Source organism: Pezoporus occidentalis, unplaced genomic scaffold (genome assembly GCF_034315485.1).
Source record: "Pezoporus occidentalis ecotype Australia unplaced genomic scaffold, CSIRO_AGI_Poc_V1 ctg1, whole genome shotgun sequence".
NCBI classification, from domain to species: Eukaryota; Metazoa; Chordata; class Aves; order Psittaciformes; family Psittacidae; genus Pezoporus; species Pezoporus occidentalis.
Window position 1 is genome coordinate 17542249 of NW_026912778.1, and position 27228 is coordinate 17569476.

Sequence of the window (27228 nt, forward strand, 5' to 3'; positions counted from 1 at the left end):
GATTTGCATATTGAGGAAGTATCTGTTGTCTTTGGTAGACACCAATTATTGGAAATAAGTATGGTGATCAACACAGCGCAGCTGGTAGAAATGGGAAGCCAAAGGTCATTGCTGTTACGCGCAGCACTTCTTCAACTTCGTCAGGCTCCAATTCAAATGCACTAGTTCCTGTCAGCTGGAAGAGACCACAGCTGTCTCAGGTACATTGTTTTGAATACTTTATATGTATATTACAGCAGTGGTTATGAATGTATAAAAAATTGTTGAAGTCTAATTTGGACTCTATATTGTGTCTTAGCAAAACAGTAAATGAATATAGTGTAAATTAAAAGCTAGTACTGGTGAAAAGAAAAAATATTCAGATTCTTCTTAGTGGATGTCAGCATGTGAAATGACTAGTTAAAATGCAGATGGTTTACATTTTAACCTCCAGCAGATGCCTTGCTATGTGATTTTCATTGGTATATTTTTCAGAGAAGAACTAGGGAGAAGCTAATGAATGTGCTTTCTCTGTGTGGTCCAGAATCTGGTCTTCCCAAGAATCCTTCAGTAAGTGGTGATGGTGTTTTGTTCTGGTTTTTAAATCCCATCAGTGATAATGCTGTTGCGTTTTCAGATATTGGTGAAGTTATGAAGAGCAGTTTTTGACAAACTGGTTTTGGTTCAGTAAATCACAAATCCAATTTGAAGAATTAGAAAGAGATGGAATCATAAGTAATGAATTTTTCCTGAAGAAGTCCAGTGGGCACCTGTCTTCACTAGACATGTTTGAAAAGGCTATTTAAATTCAGCCAAAACTAATGTTGCTGTCTCAGGGAACGGACCTTAGGGAAGGTCTGTATGTTTTAAAGCAAAGATTAATTGCTAGGATTAATTCTTAATTTTTATCTTATGTGGTTATCAAACCAAGATTGTTTTAAAGTTTTTGAACTGAAACTCAAATCTTTCCTCTCCAAGTTCAATTAATTGACTACTAAGGAACTCAGTTGATCAAACTAATCTTAGTACTTCTTCACAGACGAGCAAGACTACACTGGCAGTCCAGAGTAGTGTGTTTGAGGCTGCATGTATAAATGTTAAGTGTCTTGGCTAGAAGAGGGAAAAGAACTAGATCTCCCCTGTTCTGAGTAAATCTTTATCTAGCCCGTTGCAAATAACATGCACTTTAGAGAGAGGGGGAAGCAGTGGCTGAGGACTGCAGGGATGTTGATGCTATATTGAAAACACCATAGAATCCATTGAAAAAAAACAGTGGATCACATGCCTTCAAACTAACATGGGTATCAGGAGGAGCAGTAGTCTTAAGTAAACTAGGCTGATGGTTTTACTTCTGTGCATGGCATAGAGAAGACCCCCAGTGGCATACTAAGCTTAATAGTGGTGATGATATTAAGAACTTTTTAAAATAAAGTGAGTAGCCCACCTCAGTTGTCACTAGTTTAAAGATGTAGTTTAAAATCCAGCAAGTCTCTAAACAAACTGCAGTCTACCTCACCCTAGTGGCTAATTGCCACTATTGCCATTAAATGTGGGAAGCAGGATAGCTGACTTCCGGAGTTACACTAGTTGTAAGTTTTTATTTCTATTTTTACCCATATCTGCAGGTTGTGTTTTCTTCTAATGAGGACTTGGAAGCTGGAGATCAACAAACTAGTCTTATTTCAACAACAGAAGAAGTGATTCAAGAGGAGGAAGTGGCTGTAGAAGACAATACCAGTGAACAACAGTTTGGAGTTTTTAAAGACTTTGACTTTTTAGATGTTGAATTGGAAGATGCAGAGGTGAGACCTTGGGATTTCTTCTGTGTATTTCCATTTGAAAACGTTTTAAAAATAAGGTTATGTTGGTGCAATTCTAAGGAATTGGCAGCTCTTCTAACAAATCCAATTGGAAAGAATTTATGATGTAATTGAACTCGAATGATAAAGAAACCTGTGTGACAAACTTTGCAGTGTTAAGTTGTTGCAAGTTGTTGGGTGTCTTTGCTTGGGAGAGTTGGGATTTTTTAGGGGTAGTTAAGTGACTTAATCTGAAAGTGAGGTGATAAGACAGTGTAAACCAATTACAGGATTAACACCTGGGTATCATGCAGCCGAAAATTTAATCATGGAACAGTATGTTAAGAAAATTGCGTAATCTTGTTCCTGATACACTTTTGCATTTTGAAAACATGAAGAATAGCTTTCAAAGTTACAAACTGTATGGTATACTATCTCATTATATATGATTAACTTGGTCAACATAAGTGGTTGCACTGACTTTTACATTATATCTGGCTTGCTGCAGTTCTTACATTTCCTGTACTTCTCTCAAAAACAAGAGAGGGGAGGTAAACCAAAATTAAATATTGAGAAATAGTAAAGATTCTGTTAACAGTTGCTGAAGCTTAAAAGTATAACTGTAAAAGGACTGGAGTACTTTGAGGTTTCCTTCAGTGTTTTTGTTACAAAATAACTGAATTAGTAATGGAGACCCTTGTGGGTTATGAGTCAACAAGCTGCTAAGAATAATATCTGCCTATCTAAACTCCAGGATTGTTCTTTTCATTAATCTATCCCTTTTTATAAAATCTTGCTTTTTTCCCCGCTTAATACTTAAGTTTTATCTCACTCTCCTTCCTGTGTATTGCTTCACTTTAGCCAATATTTGCATCTTCTAGGAAAAGTATAGGCTCATTATGGTCTGTTGCATAGATGACCAACACACTATACAGGTACAGTTTCCTATATTCAAAGCAAGTATAACAGTTCAGAATTGGCTCAGTAGTAGCATAGCATTATTTTAATACTAGATGGGTCTTTGCAGGTAGGATGGCAAAAGTCAAAAACTTTGCCAAACCAAGTTAACCTTTAACTTCATTTTCTGAATGCAGATTAACAGATAATGATGAAGAAGAGACAGTTTCTTTCTCAGTACTTGCCTGTATGCAGCATGTAGTGCTATACTTGCAAAAAAAGAAAAGCACAGATTGTAAAATTTAGGGCATTACATACAAATCGTGCACTTTATCTAAGAGCTGCCTAGTTTTGCAGCAGAAATACAGAATGTTATTTGTTTCTAAGATTTAAATGTCAACAGTATGAACTGAGGCTCTTACATTAAAATCTGAGTAATATTCAGATTAAACAGAAGTGCTTCAGCCCACAGTAGGAGTACTTTGTTGTAGTTGGGATTCTTTTGCATTGCCATGACTTTTCACCTTATTTTGGAGCAAAACAAATCATTAAGAGAGAAAGCGACTACAGAATGTTTAGTTTGCTTTGCATGTTTAATACATCATAATGATCTCTTAAGTCACCACAAGTGATATTTTGTCAGAGCAGTTTTGGAACCCATACTTGCACATTTGGGGCTAGATGTGGTATTTTAGTAACTGTCTTTAGACTGGTGAAATGGTTTTCCATCTGTAGATGAATTGTTGAAGGTTGACAAAGTGCACGAGAAAATCAAAGATAGTTTGTGAATTAAAACAATAGTGGGTTTAAGATACAGATTTCACTTAATATGTTGGATGTTTGAAACCCAAGTAGCCCATCTTTATACTGTGCAAACAGAAAGGATCTAGCTTTAGGTGTTTAGGGTGTATTTCATAAAACTGATGCAAAGTAGCTGGTAAAACTGTTAATGAAGACATGTTTTTTTCTAGAACCTGCATATAATTAATGTTGGTGGTGCTTTGTCAGTTGGATGTGGTCAGTTTAGATTCATGTGTGTTAGTTAATGAATTTCATCTAATGTTTGTTGAAACAGTTGCTTTACATGTTATGCTAGAGAAGTGTATTGTAAGCATGCTGGCTTTAGTGTTTTGTCGTCAGTTTGTTTATTTTTTCAATTGATCTCCCATTTGAAAGAAATTATTTCAAATACTAGCTTTTTGATCAAAGCTTTTTTTCAGAGCTTGAATCAGTCTTTTACTGTTGGCAAATCTTATGTAATAAAACATTTTTCCCTGGTTGTAGAGTATCTTTAAGTGTTTGTCCTCGTTCTCTCTAATTATATGTGTTTTCCTTTTTGCTAACCAGGAGCTGCAGGTAAGTTGCAGCCTGGTGCCCTGGCTTGTTCTTCTGTTGTTGTCTGTGGTGTGTTTGTACTTTCTAGTCAGATATATAAATTTGATACTGATATAGTTCTAGATTATATATTGGGTTACTTTCCAAGAAGATACTAAAAAGATTCTAGTTCATTTGCCATATATATTTTAATTTATCTGCGAAAGTCATTTAACAAGGTATTTAAATAAAACTAAAAGGGCTGATTGAAACTCTGTTCATAATGCATTCAGTACTTGTCTTGGTTGCATTTGTGTATTAATTTTCTTACATTGAAATTTGTACATACATATTGTGCAAACTTTTTTATTACAGGGTGAAAGCATGGACAACTTCAACTGGGGCGTTCGCAGGCGCTCTCTTGACAGTATTGACAAAGGAGACACACCATCTCTTCAAGAATGTCAGTACTCTGGTAGCACACCCAGCTTGAACTTGACCAATCAGGAAGATACTGATGAGTCTTCAGAAGAGGAAGCAGCCCTGACTGCAAGTCAGATACTGTCTCGTTCACAGATGGTAAGTTATTTTTCTGTGAAAGGAATCTTAGAACTTAAGCTTTCACTTTTAATGAATAAGTATGGCTCACACCTTCAGCCTAAGTGAGTTAAAGAGGAACTAAGTTGATGTGGCTAAACTTTTGCTTTCCAGCATCAATGAGGAGTTCCTTTACCACATCAGTGGTGCATAACAGGTTTATAATTGAAGTACAGTGTTAATTTTTTTTGTGCATGTATGTCTTTATACTTACTATATTTGTTTCAATGTAAGTGCAAAAAAAGTGTGTGTCTTTCTGGATTCCTAAAAATACCCCAAAATACTAAATAAGAACAAGAGAAGTAAGTGACCCTGTGGGAGCCTCAGTTATGTTTAACGACTGAAATTGCTAATTTAATTATGGATTTTGAAACATATGTGTACATATAGCTGAGAGAAATGGAGAACGCTGGCCACTCTGAAGACTCTCTCCATTACATAAATGAAACTAGAAAAAGATTCACTGGATGGGGAGCAGCAGGGATAGTATGCCACTCTTCAGACTTTAGGCAGAGTTTGTACTAATGTTGCCTGTAGCAAAGAGCTCTGCGCCTCAGTGTTTTCAGTCTAGCATTTCACCACTGCCAAAGAACTTTAAGAACTAGAAAGGAAGTAATTTTCTAGATTCTAAAGGTAACTTCACACATTAACTTCTTGAAGTTAAACGTTACAGAAGTAGATGTGATGCTTCTAACAGTTTAGTGTAAAGGTGTTAAGCTCGTCATATGTAAACAAATTCAAATATCTAACCATACTGAAACAGCCTATTTTAAAACTAATGTGTGTTTTCCCTGGAATTTGTATGTTCCATAAACTATGAATAATTTCATGTTTCTTTCTTTTCTGTCTTAGTTGAACAGCGATTCTGCCATAGATGAAACAGTATCAGATCATGCTGGTTTATCACTTCAGTCTCAAGATTCCACCAGCAGTGTGGGAACGGAAGACGTGCTTCAAATAAGAACTGAGACACCAAGTTTGGAGGCTTCTCCTCTAGATAACTCTAGCAACCAGCTGCCTGAGGTGGGGAGAAATGTGGGCTGGTGCATGGCTGATTTGGGCTTCTTCTAGTGTTTAATAGCAACTTTGGCTTTCTTTTCAATTGAATTTTCATCTGTTACACTGATTAGTTGATTTGCTTTTAATATTTCTAACCTGTTGGAATGTTCTGCTAAAATGTTTCCTCAGTATGAAGACTGCTTGGGATGGACTGAGGGAACTTACCACAGGTTAAAAATATTCTTGAAGGGCTGATAATGATCATTTCATGGTGCAGAATGAAAATAGGCTAATATTCAAGATGCTTTTACTTCATATGGTTGAAATCCTTCTTGAGCAACATTTTCTTTCAAATACTTTTTTATTCCCCCCTTTTTCTTCTGCTTTCTGTGGGTTAATGTGATTGGTGCTGTATGGGAATAAAACCTCAGGCCAGCTGTGTTAGCAGTTGGTTCCACTAAATAATGCTTTAGTAAGGACCACAGATGCTAGTGGTATACTTTTTTGGAAGGGCCTGTGTGGACTGAGACAGATTTCAAGCTAATGGCTGCCTGCAAATCTGTGAGTACTCAAGTTTCTTGGTTTTTAAAATATTTTGAACAAATTGAAAAAAAAATAATTTAAAATAATCATCCGCTACATTTCGTACAATATTTAGCAGTTGTACCTAAAACCTCAATATGGCTTTTATTCTTGAATTTGAAGCAGCTTGGTTTGGGTAGACATTTTATGTATAAAATTATTGGTGCTACTGACAGTCTTATTTTTATTTGGATAAACAACACTAATCCCACTTTTGACAGAACATACATTTGTATTGAGTTTTCCAGAATATTAAGCTATTTCTGTGTGTATGTGATGTACTCTTAAGAATGAGTCTGCAGTCAGCTTTGTTTAAACAGTCGACTGACTGGTTCAGGTGACTGGGATTTCTAAACAAAGGCTCTCATCTACCTGTTTGCTACCTAGAAAGTCGCTTGTGCTAATGGGGAAACCACTCGCCTAGCTAAACATTTAATGAAGAGAACTGTAAGAACAAAAGACGTACTTGGAGAACAACAAAGGGAAAATATGGGTGACTGGTTTCTTGTGATAAAATCTTCACCTTCTAGAACTGTGATACTGTGACATTTTTTAAAGCAGCTTTTTTCCACTTTTTGCATATTTTTTCATTCATATTATCTGTGTGCTTTCTTCTGCAGTGTTTGGTTACACTGCAATTAATAAATTGTCTCAAATTTGTAGGGTATCTGTGCTTAGATTGGCAAACAAGTCTTTTAGCACTTCATCTACGTGTCTACAACATGCATTTTTGCTGCAATAGAATTTTGGGTGAGGAAGAACACTTAGTCTGGGTTATTCTTTTTTATGTCAAGATTTCAAAACACAGAAGTGATAAATAAGCTGGGATAAAAGGGAGAAGGGATAGGTAAACTAGGATTTCATAGAACTAAACGTTATAATTTGTCTTGTTTGCTTGTGGTGCACTCTCAGCTGTAACTCCTTTACAAAACCTACATTTTTGTAGTTCTGTCTGAAACTGCCTTTATACTTGGATTCACTGTTCTTCTGCAGCTCCCTTCATAAAATCACTATACTTCTGATAACCCAGACGAAAACATTCACTCAATAAAAGCAGTAACATTGTTGAAAATACTGGGCTGTAAAGTAATTTCATGACTAAGTAGCACCCAGAAAACATTGCTATATGTATATATATACATACACGCGTACCCCATATATATATAAAAAAAAGACTGCAGATCCATATAAATGCAGTCACTACATGGGATGTGTTCAAAGTTTATTTTGAGCATGTTAGAATGTGGGATTCATTCAAGTATGTTAAGTTTTCTTCAGGCAGATTTCAAGCACTCTAAAGTTAGTCTACAAAAGTTAGCTATCTAGTTGGATTTTGTTCCTAAAAGGGCTTTATGCCTCTTAATAGAATGAGCTTGAGCGTATCAACTATCAACTCACTTTGGGAAAATTTTAAGACAGTAAACCTGATATTTTTTTCTGAATCCTTATACTGCACAACTGACAGCATAGTGCAGTTGGTTTTTATATGTGCTTATATACATAAACTGTTTCAACACGGACATTTCATTGCATGCCAAGTGTCAGTTATCACAATGTTTTTAGTATAAATAAATATCAAAATCTATCCAAGGTAAAATTTTAAAAAATAATTACTTAAAAACAGGGGGCGTGTGCTAGTTAGATGCAGTTCATAGAATCATAGAATTAAGTTGAGTTCCTTGCTTCTCTTGTAGGAAAACTGAAGATATAGAAAGTAAATAGTTTACTTACTTGTGTTTGGCTGATTCTGAGCAATAGCAGGTATCTTTACAAAAAGGACATTCCGTATTCCAGTTAGAAATGTACAGTCTAGTTTACAAGAATATTTTCAATTTTGTGCACAAGGTTTTACAAGCTTAAGTATATGAAAGTTTATGACTAAAATGATTTTCTAATTTAATAATTTGCACTGTGGATTTATGAGGGAGTAATTTACTAGAAGTAATTTTCCTTGGATGCTGTGGAGTTGTCAACTATATAATATAAATGACATTTTTAAGATAATTAGAGAACATTCATGTTGGGAGTAAAGATATGCCCAAAGTTACACATCAGATTTCAGAAATCGAGAGTCATGACACTATGAAGACTAACTTAACTGTAAATTTACTAGCTAGTAATTAGCACTTAAATATTTTCTAGAAGTGTATCTCTCGTATGTACATCTATCAGCCATGATCAGTACAACTATGTGTCATCTCTTAACATCTATAATAGAAATGGACCACTGCTTCAATCCGCATTATTTTGCTGTGGTATTGTAAAAGGGTTTTGTGTTTCTGTGTGCCTTAGCTGCTCAGTGTGACAAAAACGCTGTTCTGTGCAATAAAATTCCAGATTTAACTTCCAGACATTATAAGTGAGCCCACTAGCTGTGTCAAATGACAGCAGTATCACGTTGAGCAGTACCATAGTCAAAGTGAGATAAGGTTCAGATCACTGTGGAAGAAAATTATATCGTTCTGTTTAAAGCTGGATTGTCGTTTCCAATATATGTACAGTTATTTATCTGTCAGAGGTTCTCTTTAGACTGATGAAAGCCATGAAGTGATGTGTATGCTTAGAGGCTGTTCAAAGGTTTGTTGACCAGTCTTGGATATGCCAGTAGAGGAAGACAAGCACACTTAAGAATGAAAATGTGTGGTAATTTGTGCCTTTAGGAAATATCAAGTACAATAAAGTATTATTCCACAGAAAAATCCAGTGAAAGGTTTCAAATGAGTTCATCATAAATTATCTAAATCTGAATTCCTCTGTTCAATGTAGCAATGATAATGAGTATTATAATGCTAATGGAGGAAGAGGGAAGGGAGAAAGGGTCATTCTAATGTTACCTACCTGAGTTTAATCATTGTCTCTTTGTAACTCTCAGTTATGGAAGGCCTACATTTAGAGGTTCAGAGTTAAACCCTTAAAGCTCCCCATATTAACAGTGATTGCAAAATAATAAAAATAGTGGAATGTCCCTTTTCCATTGTTTGTCTGTTACACTGTTGCTCAGTTATGCTTTAGAACATTGTTAAATGGGAGAGGAAAGGAAAAGACATTTTCTCTACTGGTTCCAAACCCCAAAGGCAAGCATAAGGCAGACAGTTTGGTCCTTACTAGAAAAGTAAAATATGGAAGTCTTAGTTGTGTTTGGTTGTGATCTTGGTTGTGATCCAAATACGTTAGAGGCTATTTGCAGGTACTTTTCTGGGAGTGTTCTCTTAACAGATTTGAGTGTATTTGAGAAATCTTATTTGCTGTAAATATGTCATACTCTGGGATATTAGTGTTAAGTAGAACCTATAAATATTATGAATAGACTGCCTGTCTTGACTCCAGTAAAACTGTGTGAACAAGCCAAAGAGTTGAATGATTAAAGTATGAATGGATATTTGTAAACAATTTTTATAACTGTTACTTTACCATCATAAAAACTGGTAAGAGTAGATAAGCCTTGACAATAAAAGTAAGTAAAAGTGTGTTTGATTTACAGGAATGCAGTTCAGCAGTAAGGGATGAACAGGTTAGCACTGCTAGTGAAGATACTGGGTCGTATCTACTACAAGAACAACAAGACTATCTGGTCTGTCATGCATCTCTTGAGTTGGAAGAGACCACAGAACTGGTAGAGGCAACAGCTCCTGAGAGCTATTCCGAGTCTGTCTGTGAAGAGGACGTTACCCTTGCTTTGAAAGAGCTAGATGAGAGATGTGAAGAAGAAGAAGCTGACTTCTCTGATTTGTCTAGGTAAGATTAATATTGGTTCTAAGTAACAAATTACATGTTGCCGGTGTACAAATCAAACAAAGTAGGCTTTCCTATGGTCTGGGGTTTTCCGTGAATCCCATAATGCAAGCATCTAAAATGGTATTTTGCATATCAGAAGTAATGGTTGATTGGTTTTGCCTGTTACAGTAAATAAATTCAGTGCTTTTCTCAGTAGTTGTTTCTGGTACAGGGAAAACAGCCATGCAGGAAAAGATGAAAATTCTTGAGTAAAAAAAAAAACATCTAGCACATTTTATCACCATAAATAGCATAGAAATAAGAAAAGAGGTCAGAGGATGTTCTGAAACGTTTTGTTGGCAGCCACCAGCTGCAAGCAATATAACAGTCCTTGAACTGCTCTGAAGTATGGCAGAACCCATTTTGGCACCCAAAGATGGGGGAAAAAAAGGGTTTGGTTGGGGGGTGGATAGGTTTGGGTTGGGTTTGGGATTTTTTGCTTTTTGTTTTGAGGGGTTTTTGTGAGGTTTTGTTTTAATCAAAGATTCTGCAGGAGTCAGACCAGTTTGTCTTTGAATTTGCCCAAGGTTTATTTTCAGTGTTCAGGTTAATCAGTCTCTTGTATGTTTCTAAGACATTTTAAAATAAAATAACATTTTCCCATTTTTAATGTGGAGAGCAAAAATAACTGTTGAGAGGAAATGTTAGAGTTCATCCTAGCTGGTTGAGTCATATTAAAAATGAAACCCTAAGTCTCTCGAAGGTAATGGTCTAAGAAGGAGGGAAGACAAAAAACTGCAAACAAATAAAAACACAGACAAAACCCTCAAACCAACAAACAAAACTAAACCAAATGAATTCTGAATTGCTCATAGGCTCCTTCATACTTCAAACTTTCTCAGAAATTTAGACTAAATAATATATATACCTCATGTCTATAGGAACATAGAGTATATTCTGTCAGAGAGACCATTTAAGGAGTCTTTTACAGAAAAGAACACAACAGAAGCTGTAAAAGACCAAGGCATTTGAAAAGGTTCTACTGGGACAGAGAAATTGTATCTGCACTCCCCTACACAACCTATTGTAAAATGCCTTGCAAGAATTAAAGTCTGGTAGCAGTTTATTTCCTAATGTATAACTGAATCGTAGACTCATAGAATGGTTAGTGTTAGAAGGAACCTTAAAGATCATCCAGTTCCAACCCCCCTGCCATGAGCAGGGACACCTTCCACTAGACCAGGTTGCTCAAAGCTCCGTATCCAGCCTGGACTTGAACACTGCCAGGCATGGGGGTTTATTTTATTTACACTGAGTGAGCAAATGAAAAAACTCATAGCTCTATTTTGAAGAGCAACAGAAGTTGCATACACTAGTGAGAAAGTACCTGAAAATCTTTGAAGCTTTGCTTAAATATAATATTCAAAAGGATCGCATCTTAGCTGTTGCGTTTTGTGCTATTAAAATGAATGTACCCAGAAATGGCACCCACACTTCTTGTTTAAGATGTGTTGAAGTCTTGTTTAAGATGTGTTTAAGTCTTGTTTAAGGCACACTTGGTGCCTCTGTGAATGAGGTTGTTGAATGAGAAAAACAGTATGTGTTAAAAAAATCATTTTAATAAATTATCTGTACTTGGAATTGTCTCACACTATTTTGCTGTGTAACTAATTATACAAGAAGTGTCAAAATGTGTCATTCCATGTGATACAGATAATTTTAAGATTTAAATTAATGATTGTAAGTAGTAGCATTGATTAATTTATGGTTTGATATTTTTATTGGATGTTTGGTGCCTAATGGAAAGTATGACCGCAGAATGCTCTTTGAACAAAGGTCTGTTAAATTGATTGCCTATAAAAATGGAAGTCTTCCAATCTATCTCCATTTCCTTATGATGTTACTTAAGAGTTACAAAGTAGGATTGCATTGCCATATGAGTTTGTGTGTTGTATTCAGTATTGGGGGCAAGAAAAAATACCGGTTTCTGAGTGGGGGTGTGTGTGTATATTTATATGTAGGTATCCCTTTGAAGATACTAATAGAAATAACATTTTTACTCTTTTCTTGGTTCATAGTTACCTTAGTTCATGGATTATTTATTTTACAAAACACTGTTCTGAATTCAAAGTTCTTATTTTTTCCTTCTTACCAAAATGAAGGTGTTTTTCATTAAAAAATGTACTGAGTAAATTTCTGTTGTTTGTTATTCATAGCCAAGATGAAGAAGAACAGGATGGTTTCCCAGAAGTACAAACTTCCCCACCTCCTTCACCATTTCTTTCTGCCATATTGGCAGCTTTCCAACCAGTGTCATATGATGATGAAGAGCAAGCCTGGCGCTGCCACGTCAATCAAATGCTGTCAGATACAGATGGATCTTGTGCTGTCTATACATTTCACGTCTTCTCAAGATTGTTTCAGGTCAGTGAATTGCCAGTGCATGGTTGTTTGTCAGAAATCTTTTCCTTCTGCTTTTAAAACTACTTTTCCCCACTGTAACTGCAAAAGCTGCAAGATTATGGTAGAAAGCAAATGAAAAGCAGACAAAAAACCCTGTGTTGCTAAAAGACTGTTTAATGGTCATGCACTGTTTTTCCATGGGATATCTGCTGTGTTATTCGTTGTCTAGGAGTGATTCTACTTAGGAATAAAAAAGGCAGCTCAAAAAAACTCCAGTTCAGTGTTTCTTGTAAGCTCTTAGTTCAGGTTCTGTCCCTTTATTTTCTGAATGTCACCCAGGTTCTGTTCTGATTACAGACTTAATCAGTCTTCCTCCTGGGTTTTCCGTGGGATTCATTATTATGGGATCACAGCACGACAAGCATTAATGAATTTATCGTGTATTTACTGAGAAAGGGTTTTTTGCTGCAGAGAAGTAATTGAAACACCAGGAGATCAACTAAAGATGCAAGTTTCAGATGCCTCACTTTAACTATATTTACCTCATAGATCTGGGATCCAACACAAAATGCCTATGGCTTAAGTTTTATTAATTATCCTCCCTATATGTATGGGATGGCTATTTACCTATGGTGCTTTTGGTACCACTTGGATGTACATTATTCTTTGCAATAATATTATTTGCAGTAATACTTTTATTTATGGGCAACATGCCAAGTGAGCTAGAGCAGATTCATTGCTACAAACCACAACCTTATGACTCCAACACTTTCTCACTTCTCCAATATTAATTTCACCTGCTGTTGGGTAGGTTGTAATAAATTACTCCGTGAAAGCTTCACTTTGTTTTACCACGATAGCACACATTTTATCCATATGTATGGGCAGGCTTAGGGTCAGTGCCATGAGATGCTCACACGTGAAGAATTTATATTCTACCTTATCCGTGCAATAACTTCTTTGTGTATTGGTACCCATTTTCCATTTTTAGTTGCATAAGTATTTTGCCACAGCACTGTAAAATTCTTATTTACTGGTTTTAGATTTTTTGCCTTTCTGCTTCATCTGAGACATCATGGATTTAGTTCCTCTGTATTACACCAAAGCTTAGCTGCAGTTACACAACTGCATTTCCTGAAAAAGTGGTATTTCCTGAAAGTGGTAAAGCCAGCAGTTCATATTGTCTTGTGTTCATTAAAGAGAGAGCTATAGAAAAAAAGGTGAAACTTTTCTATGGCTTGACAATAGCCCTCAGTAGCTGGAAAGGCGGATACTTTGGGAAAGGTGGGTAGTAGTAATTGAGGGCTCAAACCTGGGCAAAGAAGCATTCCTAATGAGTTGTTACTGAGTACAGAGGAGGATTAAAATGATGAAATGAGACCTTGGAGGTCTTGTTTGACTGAACCTTTCCATTTTGCCTTCTGGCTCCTACACCATGTTTAACTTCACAGCTGTAAATATCCATCTTTGTATAGTTTTATTCTACATGTAACTTGCTAGGATTTATGAAATTATGTATTGCAAAGCACAGTGTCGTGTTAGGCCAAGCGGACAGTCTGCATAATCGAACATGTTACACGTAGGACTGATTTTTGAAGAAGGTAAAAATCCTACAGGTGGCAGTTTTGGACACACATTGTGCTACACAGGTTTTGTAAAACTGGATAATTTTCTGCAACATGAACACTTGAAAATGAACTACTGTCTATACTGCATACAGTCAAATAGTCATGCCACTATAGTGATGCTAAAGGCTTAGATGGGAAAGGAGTTACTGTCTTCATGGATACAGGCTGGTTTTATTGACTGATTGCATTTTCTGGAGCTAGTTTTACATAGATATTCAGAGCAAATTATGTATTATTTTGTAATTTAATGACAAAAATATATGCTGGCAGGATGGAATTTTGCCCTGAAATTCTCAATCTGGAAAGCCTGAGGAATAAATTCCAATGTAAAATAAATGTTTTTCTGATCTGATTTCTAGACTATTCAAAGAAAGTTTGTATCTATAACAAATGACTCAGTCAGCTTTCTTGGCGAAAGTCTACAGCGCATTGGAACAAAGTTTAAAAGTTCTCTGGAAGTGATGATGATGTGTTCAGAATGTCCAACAGTCTTTGTGGATGCAGAAACGGTAAAGATCTCATAAACTCACACATTGAAATGTCTGCTTAAACATTCTTATGTAGCATACAAAATGATGCTTTAACATTTGGAAAATAGCAAGGCTTGGGAAGGTTTTCAGAGGTTTGAATAAAATGTGTTAATTATATTTTTGCCTTTTAAAAGGTTGCTCTCTAACGTCACTGATTGAAACATTTGAATAATTTGGGGATATAAAAAAAAAAAGTGCTTTTTCTAATTGCAGTCAGAAAGGAATTAAAACATTAGGTGGCCGTTATATGTCATAAACATTTGAAAACACAAGCGAAAAATGCATTATCTCCAAAAATAATCTCTAGCTGTAACAGTGAACAGTGAGGGAATTTATTGATACTAGACACTATTTGAATTCCCTTCCTATTCTTTACCTTCTCTGCTTGTTCATATTTATTCTATATTCTTTGCACAGAGAAGACCACTTATCTAGCAGCAATTTTGTGTTTTTAAAAATTGTATTATTAATGTATAAGTTTAAGGATGCATGTGAAAAACATTCTAGCTACAGATACGCAATGAAGGCTTTGAATGGTTTGTTGTTTTGCAAGTTGAAATCCTGGGTTATAATCAATATTAATGTGAGAAGTCAGCTCAGTGTTCAGCAGCAGTCAAAAAAAAGCTGCGCTAGAATAATGAGGAAAAGAGCAAAACAGAAAACGTTATTGAGCTAATGTACATATCCCTGCCCTTTTTTACAGTGTCTGTATTTGCAGAAAACAACTAGAGAGATTAATGAAGGAAATAGTCCTGGGTAGATTTTTGAATATGCAGAACAACAGATTGACGGAGGCTAAGAAAGCATTGTGGAGCAAGTGGGTGACCACATGCTTGGCCCATTTTTCCCTGCCTTAAGCAACTGCTATTGGACATTGTCAAATGGAGGGACTGAGATAGATGGATCTTTGTACCTGACCCAGTGTGAGACTCTTTTCCTCACCTGTTCTTCCCTTGATGCTTAGGGGCAACTCAGCTCTTACACTCTCACTTTAGACTATGGGGACTAAAAAAAGCGTGATGTGGGTAGTGCATTTCAAGGGAACCATGTGTAATTTTTTTTGTTTAACTTGTGCCACTTTAAAAGCAGTAGGAATTAACCAAAAGAAGGAACTTGTTTGGGCTGAGAAGCTACAATAAGAGCTAGACCAGCAACTAGCTAGAGCAGCCTGTATGTTTTAAAAGAGATACATAAATTCAAATATGAAAAAGCGTTAATAAATGTAATATATATGCACTCAAGTATACAGACTTGTGCACACACATTAGTGTTGTTACGTTGGCAAATACTGTGTAGATAAATCTTTCCAAATACTATAATTGAGGTAAACCTATTTGTTTATCAGGTTACTTCTCACTAAGAAAGAATGGTTGATCCAAAATAATACTCATGTGCAAATCTTTGGTTTCATGATGTCACTCGTGTACAAGTTTGGTGTTTGAGGCAGATTTGGTCTTTGATTCATTCTGAAAATAGTTTTTAGCAGAAAGATGCCCATTTACATCAAAGCAGGGTTTTGCAAGCGATTTGAATGCAGCTGATGGCCAGCTGCTGATACAAGATGCCCACTGACTTCTTTGCACCTTGGTATTATTGCACATGTTGAATGCAGAGTGGCAGTGTGCCACAAAACCATAACTTGCTTCTTTGTTGATGTAGACATAGAGGTTGGGAATACAGTGTCTTAATATGGTGGTAGAATAATAATCTTAATGCAGATGGAAAACCATGTAGGTATCATTTCTCCTGAGTAACGTGGGATGCTGTGACTCTCTACTGTGACACAGGTTTGTGATCAGTGTCTTCTGCTTGCATTTTCAAGCTGCCCAAGAGGTAACAGGGATTGAGAAAAGTACAGAGCTCTTCATGTGTGCAAGGGGTGACCAGTGTGAGGGAGGAAGCATCGGTTTAGAGTCATGATTATTACAGGAAGTGACAGGAAAAGGATTAATGAGAAAAAACTAAGTGGAAATAAAACTACAGCAAGAAGGTGTGGAGCAAAGCTGAGGTAGCAGCCCCTGAGGGGAAAAAGATTTTGAAACTTATGTTGAAAAAGGCAAAGCCATTAATGGTAGAAAAGTCTTCACATATCCAAGTTTCTAGAGACTGAAGCCTTTGCTGGTGGTGTAGTTTGTGTTTTGAGAAGAGGAAGCAACCCTCACTGGACACTCCTTCAACTGCTACAGGAGCAATCCAGGAGAACCTTTTTTCCTGCTGCCGGCTATTCAGTTTATACCAGCTATGTGTACATCAACTATTATTATTCTTTTTGAAAGATCTAAAAATCACTTTGAAATCTCTTCTTCAGGTATGAACTGGGTACTGCCCTTATTCTGGAATCAAAACTGTTGTTCACTGATTTAACTGATGCATCTACTTGTGTTAGTTTGCCAGCTCAAAGGTGTTGGCAATTCTAATTCTAATTTGATTGTTTTTCCAAATGTGGACTTGGAATTTCATATTAATATAATACTAAACTATATGGATTATAGTCAGATATTCATGACTACAGAGGTGATTGCTTTTATCTTCCAGCTATTGTCTTGTGGCCTGCTAGAAACATTGAAGTTCAGTGTTCTAGAGCTCCAAGAACACTTGGATACTTACAATGTCAAAAGAGAGGCAGCAGAACAGGTGAGTTTTTTATATATCAAAACAAATATTAGAACCTATTCATACAGAAAATGTTGCAGGTCTTTATCTCTCAAACATGATATCTTATAAGGAGACTGGGAAAAAAGTTCTGAAGTAAAATCCTGTTTCCTACTATGATTCTGTTTTCTTCCATGTGTATAATCGGAACCATACACCTTTCTGTGTGTAATTCATTTTTGTTGCACTTACTTCTGAAATTGACTTTGAATAGCTAACATTGCACAAATGTACCAGCATGGGGGAAAGTGCATTCCTTATTTAAAAATAGGCAAATATTTTTAACAGGAATATCAGTAAATCAGGGGAAAAAAATTCTTTACAAACACTCTGGCTTACTTTATTAGATTAGTAGGGTGGGATTCACCTCCAGATTAAGAGATTTACAGGTAACTACCTGTATGTGAATTAAGTGCCTTAACACCCATAGTATTCAAGGATCAAGTCAGTACAATAAAAGAAATCAAGAAAGCAATGGTTCTAATAAAGATACTTACTGCTCAGCTGAATAGACTTTAGACTTCTTTCTGCTGACTGATCTCCACTGACTGTAAGGGGGACTTACAGCTCTGTCATACGTAGACAGAAATTTAGCTCTCATCCTGCAATTGGATCACATTGAGGCTGACATTTGTCAGTTATTTAGAATAAAACAGTTTGGTTTTCAAGGTATATGTTAGTGGTTATATCTTTTTGCAAAGAAGCACAGAGTTAAAAGTGGAAATCTTCTGTAGCGAGGGTCTGTGTATTTGTTTTTGTGGACTTTTATGTGAAGTTCAGAAAGGAAGCTACTAACTTCAGAAAACTGAAACGGGCAAAATCCCTATTTCAAGAGCCAAAAGAAAACATGCTTCTACAATCAGTTTTGCAGGTACAGGGAAAGGATATATAAGGCTTTTGTTGTAGAGAGACAGTGATTCCTAGGAAAATTGAACTTAGCATTTGAAGGAACTTCTTACTGTTCTCAACAGCCTGTGAGGCCATGATAGGGTCTGTATAAGCAAATTTGAGTAATGTGAAACAGAACCAGAATTCAAGCCATGATGTCTTGGCAGAGCTGTATTTTGTAGCATGAGTGCCTGCATGTTTCTTGATTACGCTGAGTTTAATAGGAAATGGTGGCCTCTGCCTTGCAAAGGGTTGTTGTGAATTCATCTGTTGAACAGAACAGACAAATAGACATCTACTTTTTTGTGGAAAGGATCTCAAAAGAAATGCAGTTTCCTCAAAACTAGTGCTAAAGTATGCCACATATCACTGTTAATGTAGAGATACTGTTTCTAGGATCCAAGCCAGCACTTCTGCTAAAGAGTTGCTGCGTTTTTTGCCCTGCTCTGTGGTAATAACAATTTATTTGGTCCAATATAATGAGCTACATTTTGCCATTTAGGCTTAATCAGAAAGAAAGTGCTCATCTAATGACTAAGATTGCCTTACTCAATGTAATATTTAATGTCTGACAAGCTCCAGTGCATAACGCTGTCATCACGCCTATGAGAAAATGTATTTTATTCCTCATTTTAGAGAGCAACAATGAAGCACAGAGAAGCTAACTGATCTGCCCCAGGGTCAGACAGGAAGATTTGAGGCAGGGTAGAGAGGAACTCATGTGCATATTCAGAATGGTGACTATCCAAACACTGAGAAATTCTCCCTATATAAACTTCTTATTTAGCCTACAGTTTGTCATAGCAATGAGAAACGGTATTGTTTGCTTGATTTGTCAAAATATGAAGAGTTAAAATCACATCCCTTTCATATGGTCATGGATTCACTTAATGTATTTTTAACTAATTTTGCACTGTCATGAATCATATTGACATAAATCCATGCTGGATATTAAGAGCTTGTTTTTATTTTCTTTTCTTGATAAATGAATGTGGGTATCAGTTTGGCCTCTGTCATTATATCATACTGAAAGACTGTTGTTCTTCTGTAGTGCAGCTGTCAAAAGGGTGTCCAGTAACGTGCCTGTGATCAGCCTGTCTTCAGTCACAGGAGCTGTGAGTGACTGGAGAAGGACAAAAGTTCACAGGATGAAAAGAATTGTTCTGAATTAACTGAAAGCATTTTGCCAGGGTTTTACTTTTATTTAATTTATAAATAGGAAGAAGCAGCACTGGCGAGGAAAAAGTGTATAGCTTCAGCCAGTCATTTTGGACTCTTGATAGCATGTCACTAAGCTCATTTAGTGCATTATTTCTTTATTTAGCATGTTAGTTTACAAGTAATGGCTAATTATCTCAGATAGTTTTTCTAAAACTTTCAGGTTGTTGGTCCTCGGTTTTTTTTTGGGTGTGTATGATATAGTATATAGTACATGTAGACTGAGAGTCTTCCAAAGCTACCTCTCAGATAGGTTTTACTGGTTTTCTTACTCTGCTCTATTAAATAGAGTACAGGGAATGATTGAAAGAGTCTTCCTTCAGTCAAATGTGAATTTCTGTTATTGCAGACAATTGTACTGTGAATCCTATTCATTCTGAAAGTACTAATGCAAAACACATAATGCGCTTATTGCAGATCCTTGCTTTATTTTTAGAAACATGTAGAAAAATGATCAAACTAAGCTGATTGGTCTATTGTATAATAAAATATATGTAAATTAACATATATGCATGTTAATGTGGCATCCTCTAGAATAAACCACAGGAAAATTCTGTGTTAACTTCTTTAACGAAAAATTGTTTAAAGCTCACCCAAACAGATTATGTTTGTCACTGTCAGTGCTATGTGTTGTACTGGCATTGACATGAATCAAATTTAAAAAGTAAGAGGCTTGGGCTGCAGTTGCTTGACACTCTTACCTGTGTACTGAGTTGAGAAAGGTACCTGTAGTATAGGGGTGGCTTGGGATGTCTGCTCTGGGGTTATTCTGACAAACCAACCTGTGCTATATGACCAGTACACAGCCTCCCCTACATTATGCTTTCAGGAATGCTCTTCACCCTCTGTCTTTGTAGGAGATACATGGCGAAAACATAAACTGATGTAAAGCAAACATATAAAGATTATTTTGTCACAAAATCTACTGCTTTTCCCAAAGAGAAAATCTATGCTGAACATATATTAGGTAAAGATTTTTAGCAAATTAATTTTGTCACCCTTTTGGAGCTACTATTCTATTTCCTTGCAAGGAAACTGCTTTGATTTCATGTGTATATTAGGGAGAAAGATACTGAACCAGGTAAATGTAATAGGAAATATAAGGTTATAGGTATGTCGTAACATTCTAGGCACATCCTTTCTTCAGACCGGTTTCAAGATTTAAAAAAGATCTTAAAATGGCAGTATATGAAAATAAACAGTAGCTTCCCAGTTGCTGTTTGTTCCAGTGCAAACCTATTGTTCTGTTACCGATGGATGCTGTCAGATAAAAAGAAAAACGAGATTTGCTGTGTACATTGGTATCCATGTCACTAATTGAAACTGACACTGTGGTGTTTAGAGAATTCCGTTTCTCCTCTTGATAAGCACACAGGCCTAGTTAATTCACTAAGTAACCTTTATTAAATTGAGCAGATGGGAAAGCACATCTTTCTTTTTCTTGCATCAGACAAAGGTTAGAAAAAGGTCACTAAGATTTCCTGTGAGACTCCAGATACCAAGAATACAGTATGCTAAATTATTCTTTCTTGGATGTATAGAGCCTGTTCTTCATTTCAAAAGATAATCTGCGCTTTATCTCAGCATGATGCATTCCCGTTCCGGTAATACCCACATTACCTCATGCTTGCAGTTGTTTACACAGTACAGAAAAATGTGCTGGGCACTGTGTCCATGCGGTCAGCAGTTCTTATTATCCAATAAGAGCATGTTTCATTCGGCAAATGCTTTATATTAACACTTCTTAATTTGCATGGTCGGTCAAAGCTAAAAGAAGAGGTACTTCAGTGAAATCAATAAACTTGTCTGCTGTAGGAACAGAGGTTAAATACACCCCTCTATTCATGAGAGTGGAATCTGCATACTTCATCTTCCTGTCTTGTATGAACTGGAGGTGGTGCTAAACTTCCATTGAAATATTCTTTTTTTCTTTCTCTCTATCCAGTAAACCCACACTTGTATCTAGTTACACAGGAGAGCTCTGTTTCCTTTTGTTTCTGAAATAGTCCCAATAAATTTAACAGGCTTACTCTTCCTCTCTATTTTGAATTAGTGCTATATTTTAACATGCATCTAATCATGTTGCTGTAAACCTTGTGCAGCAAGTAAAGAGAAAATATGATCCTCTTTAACAAAAGGGATTTCTTTGCCTCCACCCTCTCCATGTCTCACTGAAACAGTACGCAAATTCAATCACACGTTAGTATTTATACTAATGTCTGCTGTCCCTGTCTGGGCTAATGAAGGCTACAGGAAATGTACATTGGAAGGGACACAATAAAAACTACAAAGTGACATATGGGAGTGGACATCATTAGTGGAAACAACTTCAGTAAACAGTTCATTTCATATCACAGTTTCATAAGTAATCTGAGAATTTGCAAACGTGATGAAGTGCCTTACACAGTTTTACCAGTCTTCTGTTCACTCTGTTTCAGAAGATGTTTGATGTTTATATTTATTTTCCAGTGGCTAGAAGACTGCAAAAGAACATTTGGTACTGATGATGGTATTTATGGTGCCAACACAGATGCCCAGGTAGGTGTATGTCATTTGTGAGTTTCTGGATATGAGATTAAAACCTGTCTTTATATCTGTTGTACAGAAGTTTCAATATTTTCAGAGAGATTTAAAATATTAAAAGCTTTTCATTTCAGTTATCATCCTATCTTTTGGATGCTCGGACTCTTATGAAGTACTGGTCTAATAAAAAAAGCTCTTTTTAATAAAAGTTGGCAACCCATCTTGGGTTCTAGACTTAATAACACTGGGTAGATAAGCAGGCTAGATAATCATCTGCATACCAGCAAGCCTGCTTTGCTGCAGTTGTTTTTAGAAGAAAAAATATTAGCATTCTGCTTATGGGCTCAGGTGAATTATTTAGCAAAAAAAAACAACAAACCAACCCTCTTCTGAATTTAACATAATTAGTACTATATAAATACATATGACCTTTCTGGAGCCACTATTTGGGTGGGAAGGAACAGGGAGTAAAGCAGCAGTATGGCAAAAATCTCACAAAACACTTCTATCAAAAGATCATCTAACAATAGGTGAAGTAATCTATTAATATTAGTTCAATATTTTATAGGTATTTGCATGGCAGTCATTCATGTTTAATATTACTAATTGCTATAGTAAGTGATAGCTTTTCCACAGGTAGAGTAGGATTTTTTTTTTGCCAAACGATAGCTGCATAGTATTGGCACTGTAGATAAAAAAGGAAATCTAAAACCTGTCATTGTTAGGCACAAGGAATCTGCCATCTAGAGTCCTGTAGTAAGAACAGTAAAAGATGTAAGAAAGTAGAATTGCAGGTAGCAGATGAACTTACCTTTTCCCAATTTCATTTTGACAAAAATCCCAAATCCAAGCTGAAAAAGGAAGAATTTTATTCCTTTTATTCAGTGGAACTCTAGTCATTGATGCACTCGGTTATGTTTCTGCTGCTGAAAATGTAGTGTTCAGCAATAGAAATATCTACTATTTTATTTATTTTTATTATTTTTTATCTAAGTGTGTGCACAGACTATTTCTTCTTTTATACAGTTTTCATTTGTTCTTTTTTATATATATAATGTATGTTTTTTTAATTCAATCACAAAATGCACCTGAATTTGAGTAATGAAATGTGTGATAATATACTGTTGATTTATATTGCATCGAAGTTGCACATTAAAAATAAATCCACATGGACAGGCAAAGGTAATACAGCAAAATAATTTCCTACTATTTGCAAGGATTTGTGCTTTGCCTGTGAACATAACGTTTAGTATATTTTACGTTTGGTTTACATTTTTGTATACTGATACATGTTTAGAAATATGTCACAACATTTACTACTACAATATAGTAAGTGTTCTATGTGTTAATAAAAAAAAAGCAGTTACGTATTTCAGTCCATATTTAGAATGTTGGTTATATACACCAAGAAACCATTCTAACATTTAGCTGTTGCAATATAACTGTTCTTACCATGAAGGTAAACGTTAGTGTTTCCACTGTATAGCTTGGGAAACTAAGAAATGGAGAAACATCCACATGCAGGCTTTCATTTGGCTTGTAGGGAGAGAATCCAGGGCTCCAAGTGAGGCAGTTTTGTCTGTTCTTCCCTGTTTCTGCAGGGTTTGAAGATAGCCTCTGGAAAAGGGTTATGTGACTATTCACATTATTTGTGGGGACCTGTTTTGATCTGATTTTAAATCCTAATCTGCAAGGCATGCATTTTCTTGTGTGCTCCTTGCACATAGGGAGGTTCAGTTGCAGGTTCAGTTAAAAGTCAGTTGAATGTGTAGTACCCAAAGAACAGACAGGAGTCCTGTTATCCTGCTTCATAAATATACACCATCTACAGAAGTTCCAGCTTTACTCACAGAAGCTTGTAGTGACTTGAAAAGACTCGAGAAGTTATCAAGTGTGAGATCATTGTCTCAAAAGTCCTTGTAAATATAGTGTTGGGAAAAGTTTATGCTGGCAACCAGTTAATGCGAAAAATAAGGTTGTGCTTCTTTTCTTGCTCAGGAAAACAGAGCTGCTTCATTCAACAGATATTTTTCATTCACTAACAAGATTTTCGTACTAATTTTTAGCACTGTGGTCAATACAGTTAAGAAACAGCAAGATGAATTCTGGTCTGGCTCATGCATTGCCAGCAGATGTGCAAGTAAATCTAATTGTTGGTTTTTGCTATTAGTACATATGTGCAAGCCTGAAAGAATGGATCTGGACTCTGGCTAGACTGTACAGGACTGGCAGGTAGAAAAATCAGATTTTCTCCAGTGAGCAAGTATGTGAAAGACACTGAAGCAGTACAAAGACATTTCTAAAGCAAAATCTCTCTTAGATTTTTAGAATAGCTATCAAGGTATGATATCAGGGAGAGGAATTACTTATGGCTTGCAGTAATAGTGACACTTGGCTTGAAGAACACTGAAAGTTACTGGCTAAAAATATTAAATAATCAACCCTGCCATTCCTCAAAGTCAGATTCTCTTGCTTCATTAAGCAGGGAATTCTTATCCTCTTTTAACAGTTCAAGATCTTATTTCTTCACACTGTTCTGTCCCTCGAAGGTTTTTGCCTGTATATTAACTGTGCTATGTATATGATGGCAGAGTACAGAACAAAAACATGCAATGTTTATAGTCTGTTAAGCACACATATAATTGCTTACACACATTGTGTGTAACTGTCTTTAGTAAAGCTCAAGTGCTTCTGTCTGTTGGAATCAGACATCTCTCTATGTTTACTGTGACCATTTTACTTGCTGAAATGACACCAATACACTTAGTGCTTTACAAAGCACAGAAGTTCCTGCCCCTAGTCTGACAAGTGTATTTTCTGATGATTTCCCTCCCAAACCCCTCCTTCCCAACCATTTTTCTGAAATCGCTTATAAAAGCCAAGTGCAGTGATGTTACAGAAGTCTCACAATGAGGTGTTGAGAATTGGGTTTGGCAAAACCAGTAATTTTCTAAACTGATTCAGAATCCAAATTAACATTATATCTCAAATTTTTAAAGGTATTATTTTTGCTAAACTGTAGTATTACAGAAGAAGTAAGAAGCATTATACAGATGTTCAGAACTAAGTGCCCTTGAATTTTACTTCCTTAAATTTGCATACCTCTAAGACTACACAATGTATCAAGACTAGACAGGGTTGTAAGTGAAGTATGTTGCTCATGTTGTGGGATGACAAAGCCAATGTTGTCTATATTTAGCTATAGTAGCAAGTAATTTCAGTTCAAATTCAGTCTGTTAAGTTTTTCCATTCAGAGTGTATTTGGAGCATGTTACTTGTATTTCTTCCTCCATTTTACCTGGGACATCTTTTACCCTAATTAAAATTATTTCCTACACTAATTCTTGATCTTCTTTTCTTTCTTTGTATTTTTGTGACCTGCTCATCTTCTTGCTTAGCAAATGGAAATTCTAGCAGTAAGTGATGGTTCTTGATTTATCACATGCTTAACCATGCCAGTCACCAAACTGGTCTCCATCTGTCTTGTTCATTTGTGACATACTGGTTGTCTTGTCCTAGACTATTACAAAAATGCTGTGTGCTTCAATTTTGCATCGTCTAATCCATTGAACTGTTGGTCCTTCATAGATAATAGGATCCTGTAGTTAGTAAAATGTTATAGAAGATTATTCCATTAGCACTAGCATAAGTCTGTATGTAAAGTAGTATTAACACTGTCTGCACTTACTAGTGTTCTAGACGCATAAAAATGGAAGCAAGATAACGCATAAAGTTACTGCTGCTGCTTCATTTCCTTCAGAATATATCACATTTTTTCCTAAAATAGAATCAGAGCTACCTTTATAAAGGAAAAATTATTCTTGCTTCCAAAAGTAAAATTACTCTGCTCTTGCTCCATGAAGCAGTTGTAAGCTAAAGGCCAAGTTATATACTGTGCTTACATATTAATGATTATGAAAGATTTCATATGTACAGACCACAACTGCTTCTTCTGGATATTAGATTTTGAATTTAAAACAGTAAAATATCAACAATACAAGTAAGTGATCTATGAAACTCTTAACTTGGGAACATGACTTTTCAAAATGCCTTTTCAATTACTTCACATCCCACTCTATGCCCCTTCTTGGAAACATAACTTCTTAAAACGTAAACTTTAAACCTATATGAGAGAAGCTGGCTACCTGTAAACCTAGAATGAATGAATGAAGCTCTCCTCTGCTTTTCATTAGCTTCCTGCTACATTAGCTTCTAAAATCTTTTTGGCGTTTTCTTCAGTAACCAAATAACTACTTTTAATCTTGCAAATTCTGTACTGAAGAAGTTGTCAATTATTGTCTCTTGTATTGGATAGTAGATGTTTTGCACTTCCTTAATATAATAATGTTGTTTACATTTGTAGGAGCTGGAGCTGTGTCGGAGGCTATACAAGTTGCATTTCCAGTTGCTGCTTCTGTTCCAAGCCTATTGCAAACTCATCAGCCAAGTAAAAACAATAAAAAAAGAAGCAGAGGTAATTAAAACCATGCCATTTAGCTAGTAATTGTTGACATTTTAAAGCAAATCCATTTAAAATACATTTTTACAATATTTTAATCAGTGGGACATCTTTTTGGAAGCAGAAGGAGGGTATGAGCTGGTTTTTATATAGCAAATTAATAAAAGGTTTAAGTAGAGCTGACAAGAATTTTCTGAGATGTTCAATTGTCTGTTGATTTTTGTACAGCTTGAAAGCTCTTAAACAGGCAGGAATGCAGGGAGTCCAGTGATGAGGATTTAAAGTATTTCAGTAGCACTCCTGGTGTATTCTAATCAAGCTACAATCAGGGCACATCAACTCCAACCAACAACGTTCTGTGATGAAGCCCCTTTCCATCATGCCAGTGTTTCCTATTGCAAACACCATCATTTGCTACCAGCTGATTTATAGAACTGTGTCACTTCAGCCACCATTCAATCACTTTGCAATCTAAGCCCCCATCCTACGTAATGTGTTCTAGACATCTTACGTCTGATTTGTTGTACTAACTGTAGAAGTAAAATGTGTCCTTCAGATGTGCACATGTACATATGTGACATTAATTAACCTGAAAGGCATTATGCTATTAATAATGGCTTCTGAAGGTTCTCCCCTGAGTCTGTAATGCAATAAATAGAGGTAGCAAGAAATATAAAGAAACAGGCCTGGTCTTGCTGTGTTATGGAGGAAAATGAAAAGCTGGGTGCAGATCACTGGGTTTTGAGTAGGTTAAGGAAATGTTTCCTCACTTGGACTTCCAGGGTTTTGTAGAGGCTGCAAATGAGCAAGTTAATTTCTGTATGGGGAATGTTGTGGAAGGGCAGCATCACAACTGTCCTGCCTCTTGCCTAAGTTAGTCAGATGTAAAATCATATTCTGATTGCTGGCCTTGTCTTTTACTCATACATCGAAGCTAAAGCCGAAGATAGTGTATATGTAGGCTGCACTACAGTTACTCTGTTGGGTTACCAGTCTTCCAGCTTTCTTAGTCATATTTAGGTTGTCCTGTAACAACACAATTGCTG

The 27228-nt window shown here is 36.0% G+C and overlaps 1 protein-coding gene across 15 annotated transcripts in view; it reads left to right on the top strand.

The window, feature by feature from the left end:
- The window catches only part of FRYL (FRY like transcription coactivator), a 162387-nt gene that overhangs the window by 132222 nt on the left and 2937 nt on the right, over positions 1 to 27228 (top strand). For 8 of the 15 annotated variants that reach the window (XM_062606496.1, XM_062605937.1, XM_062605758.1 and 5 more), the window contains 12 exons: positions 39 to 200; positions 475 to 549; positions 1605 to 1788; positions 4363 to 4568; positions 5439 to 5609; positions 9649 to 9902; positions 12098 to 12305; positions 14272 to 14421; positions 16978 to 17076; positions 21670 to 21738; positions 25122 to 25139; positions 26087 to 26197. In XM_062606496.1, the coding sequence (XP_062462480.1) occupies positions 39 to 200; positions 475 to 549; positions 1605 to 1788; positions 4363 to 4568; positions 5439 to 5609; positions 9649 to 9902; positions 12098 to 12305; positions 14272 to 14421; positions 16978 to 17076; positions 21670 to 21738; positions 25122 to 25139; positions 26087 to 26197 (1707 nt within the window). The remainder of the gene's footprint in view (positions 1 to 38; positions 201 to 474; positions 550 to 1604; positions 1789 to 4362; positions 4569 to 5438; positions 5610 to 9648; positions 9903 to 12097; positions 12306 to 14271; positions 14422 to 16977; positions 17077 to 21669; positions 21739 to 25121; positions 25140 to 26086; positions 26198 to 27228) is intronic. The other 7 variants (XM_062606010.1, XM_062606254.1, XM_062606840.1 and 4 more) reach the window with 3 other exon arrangements.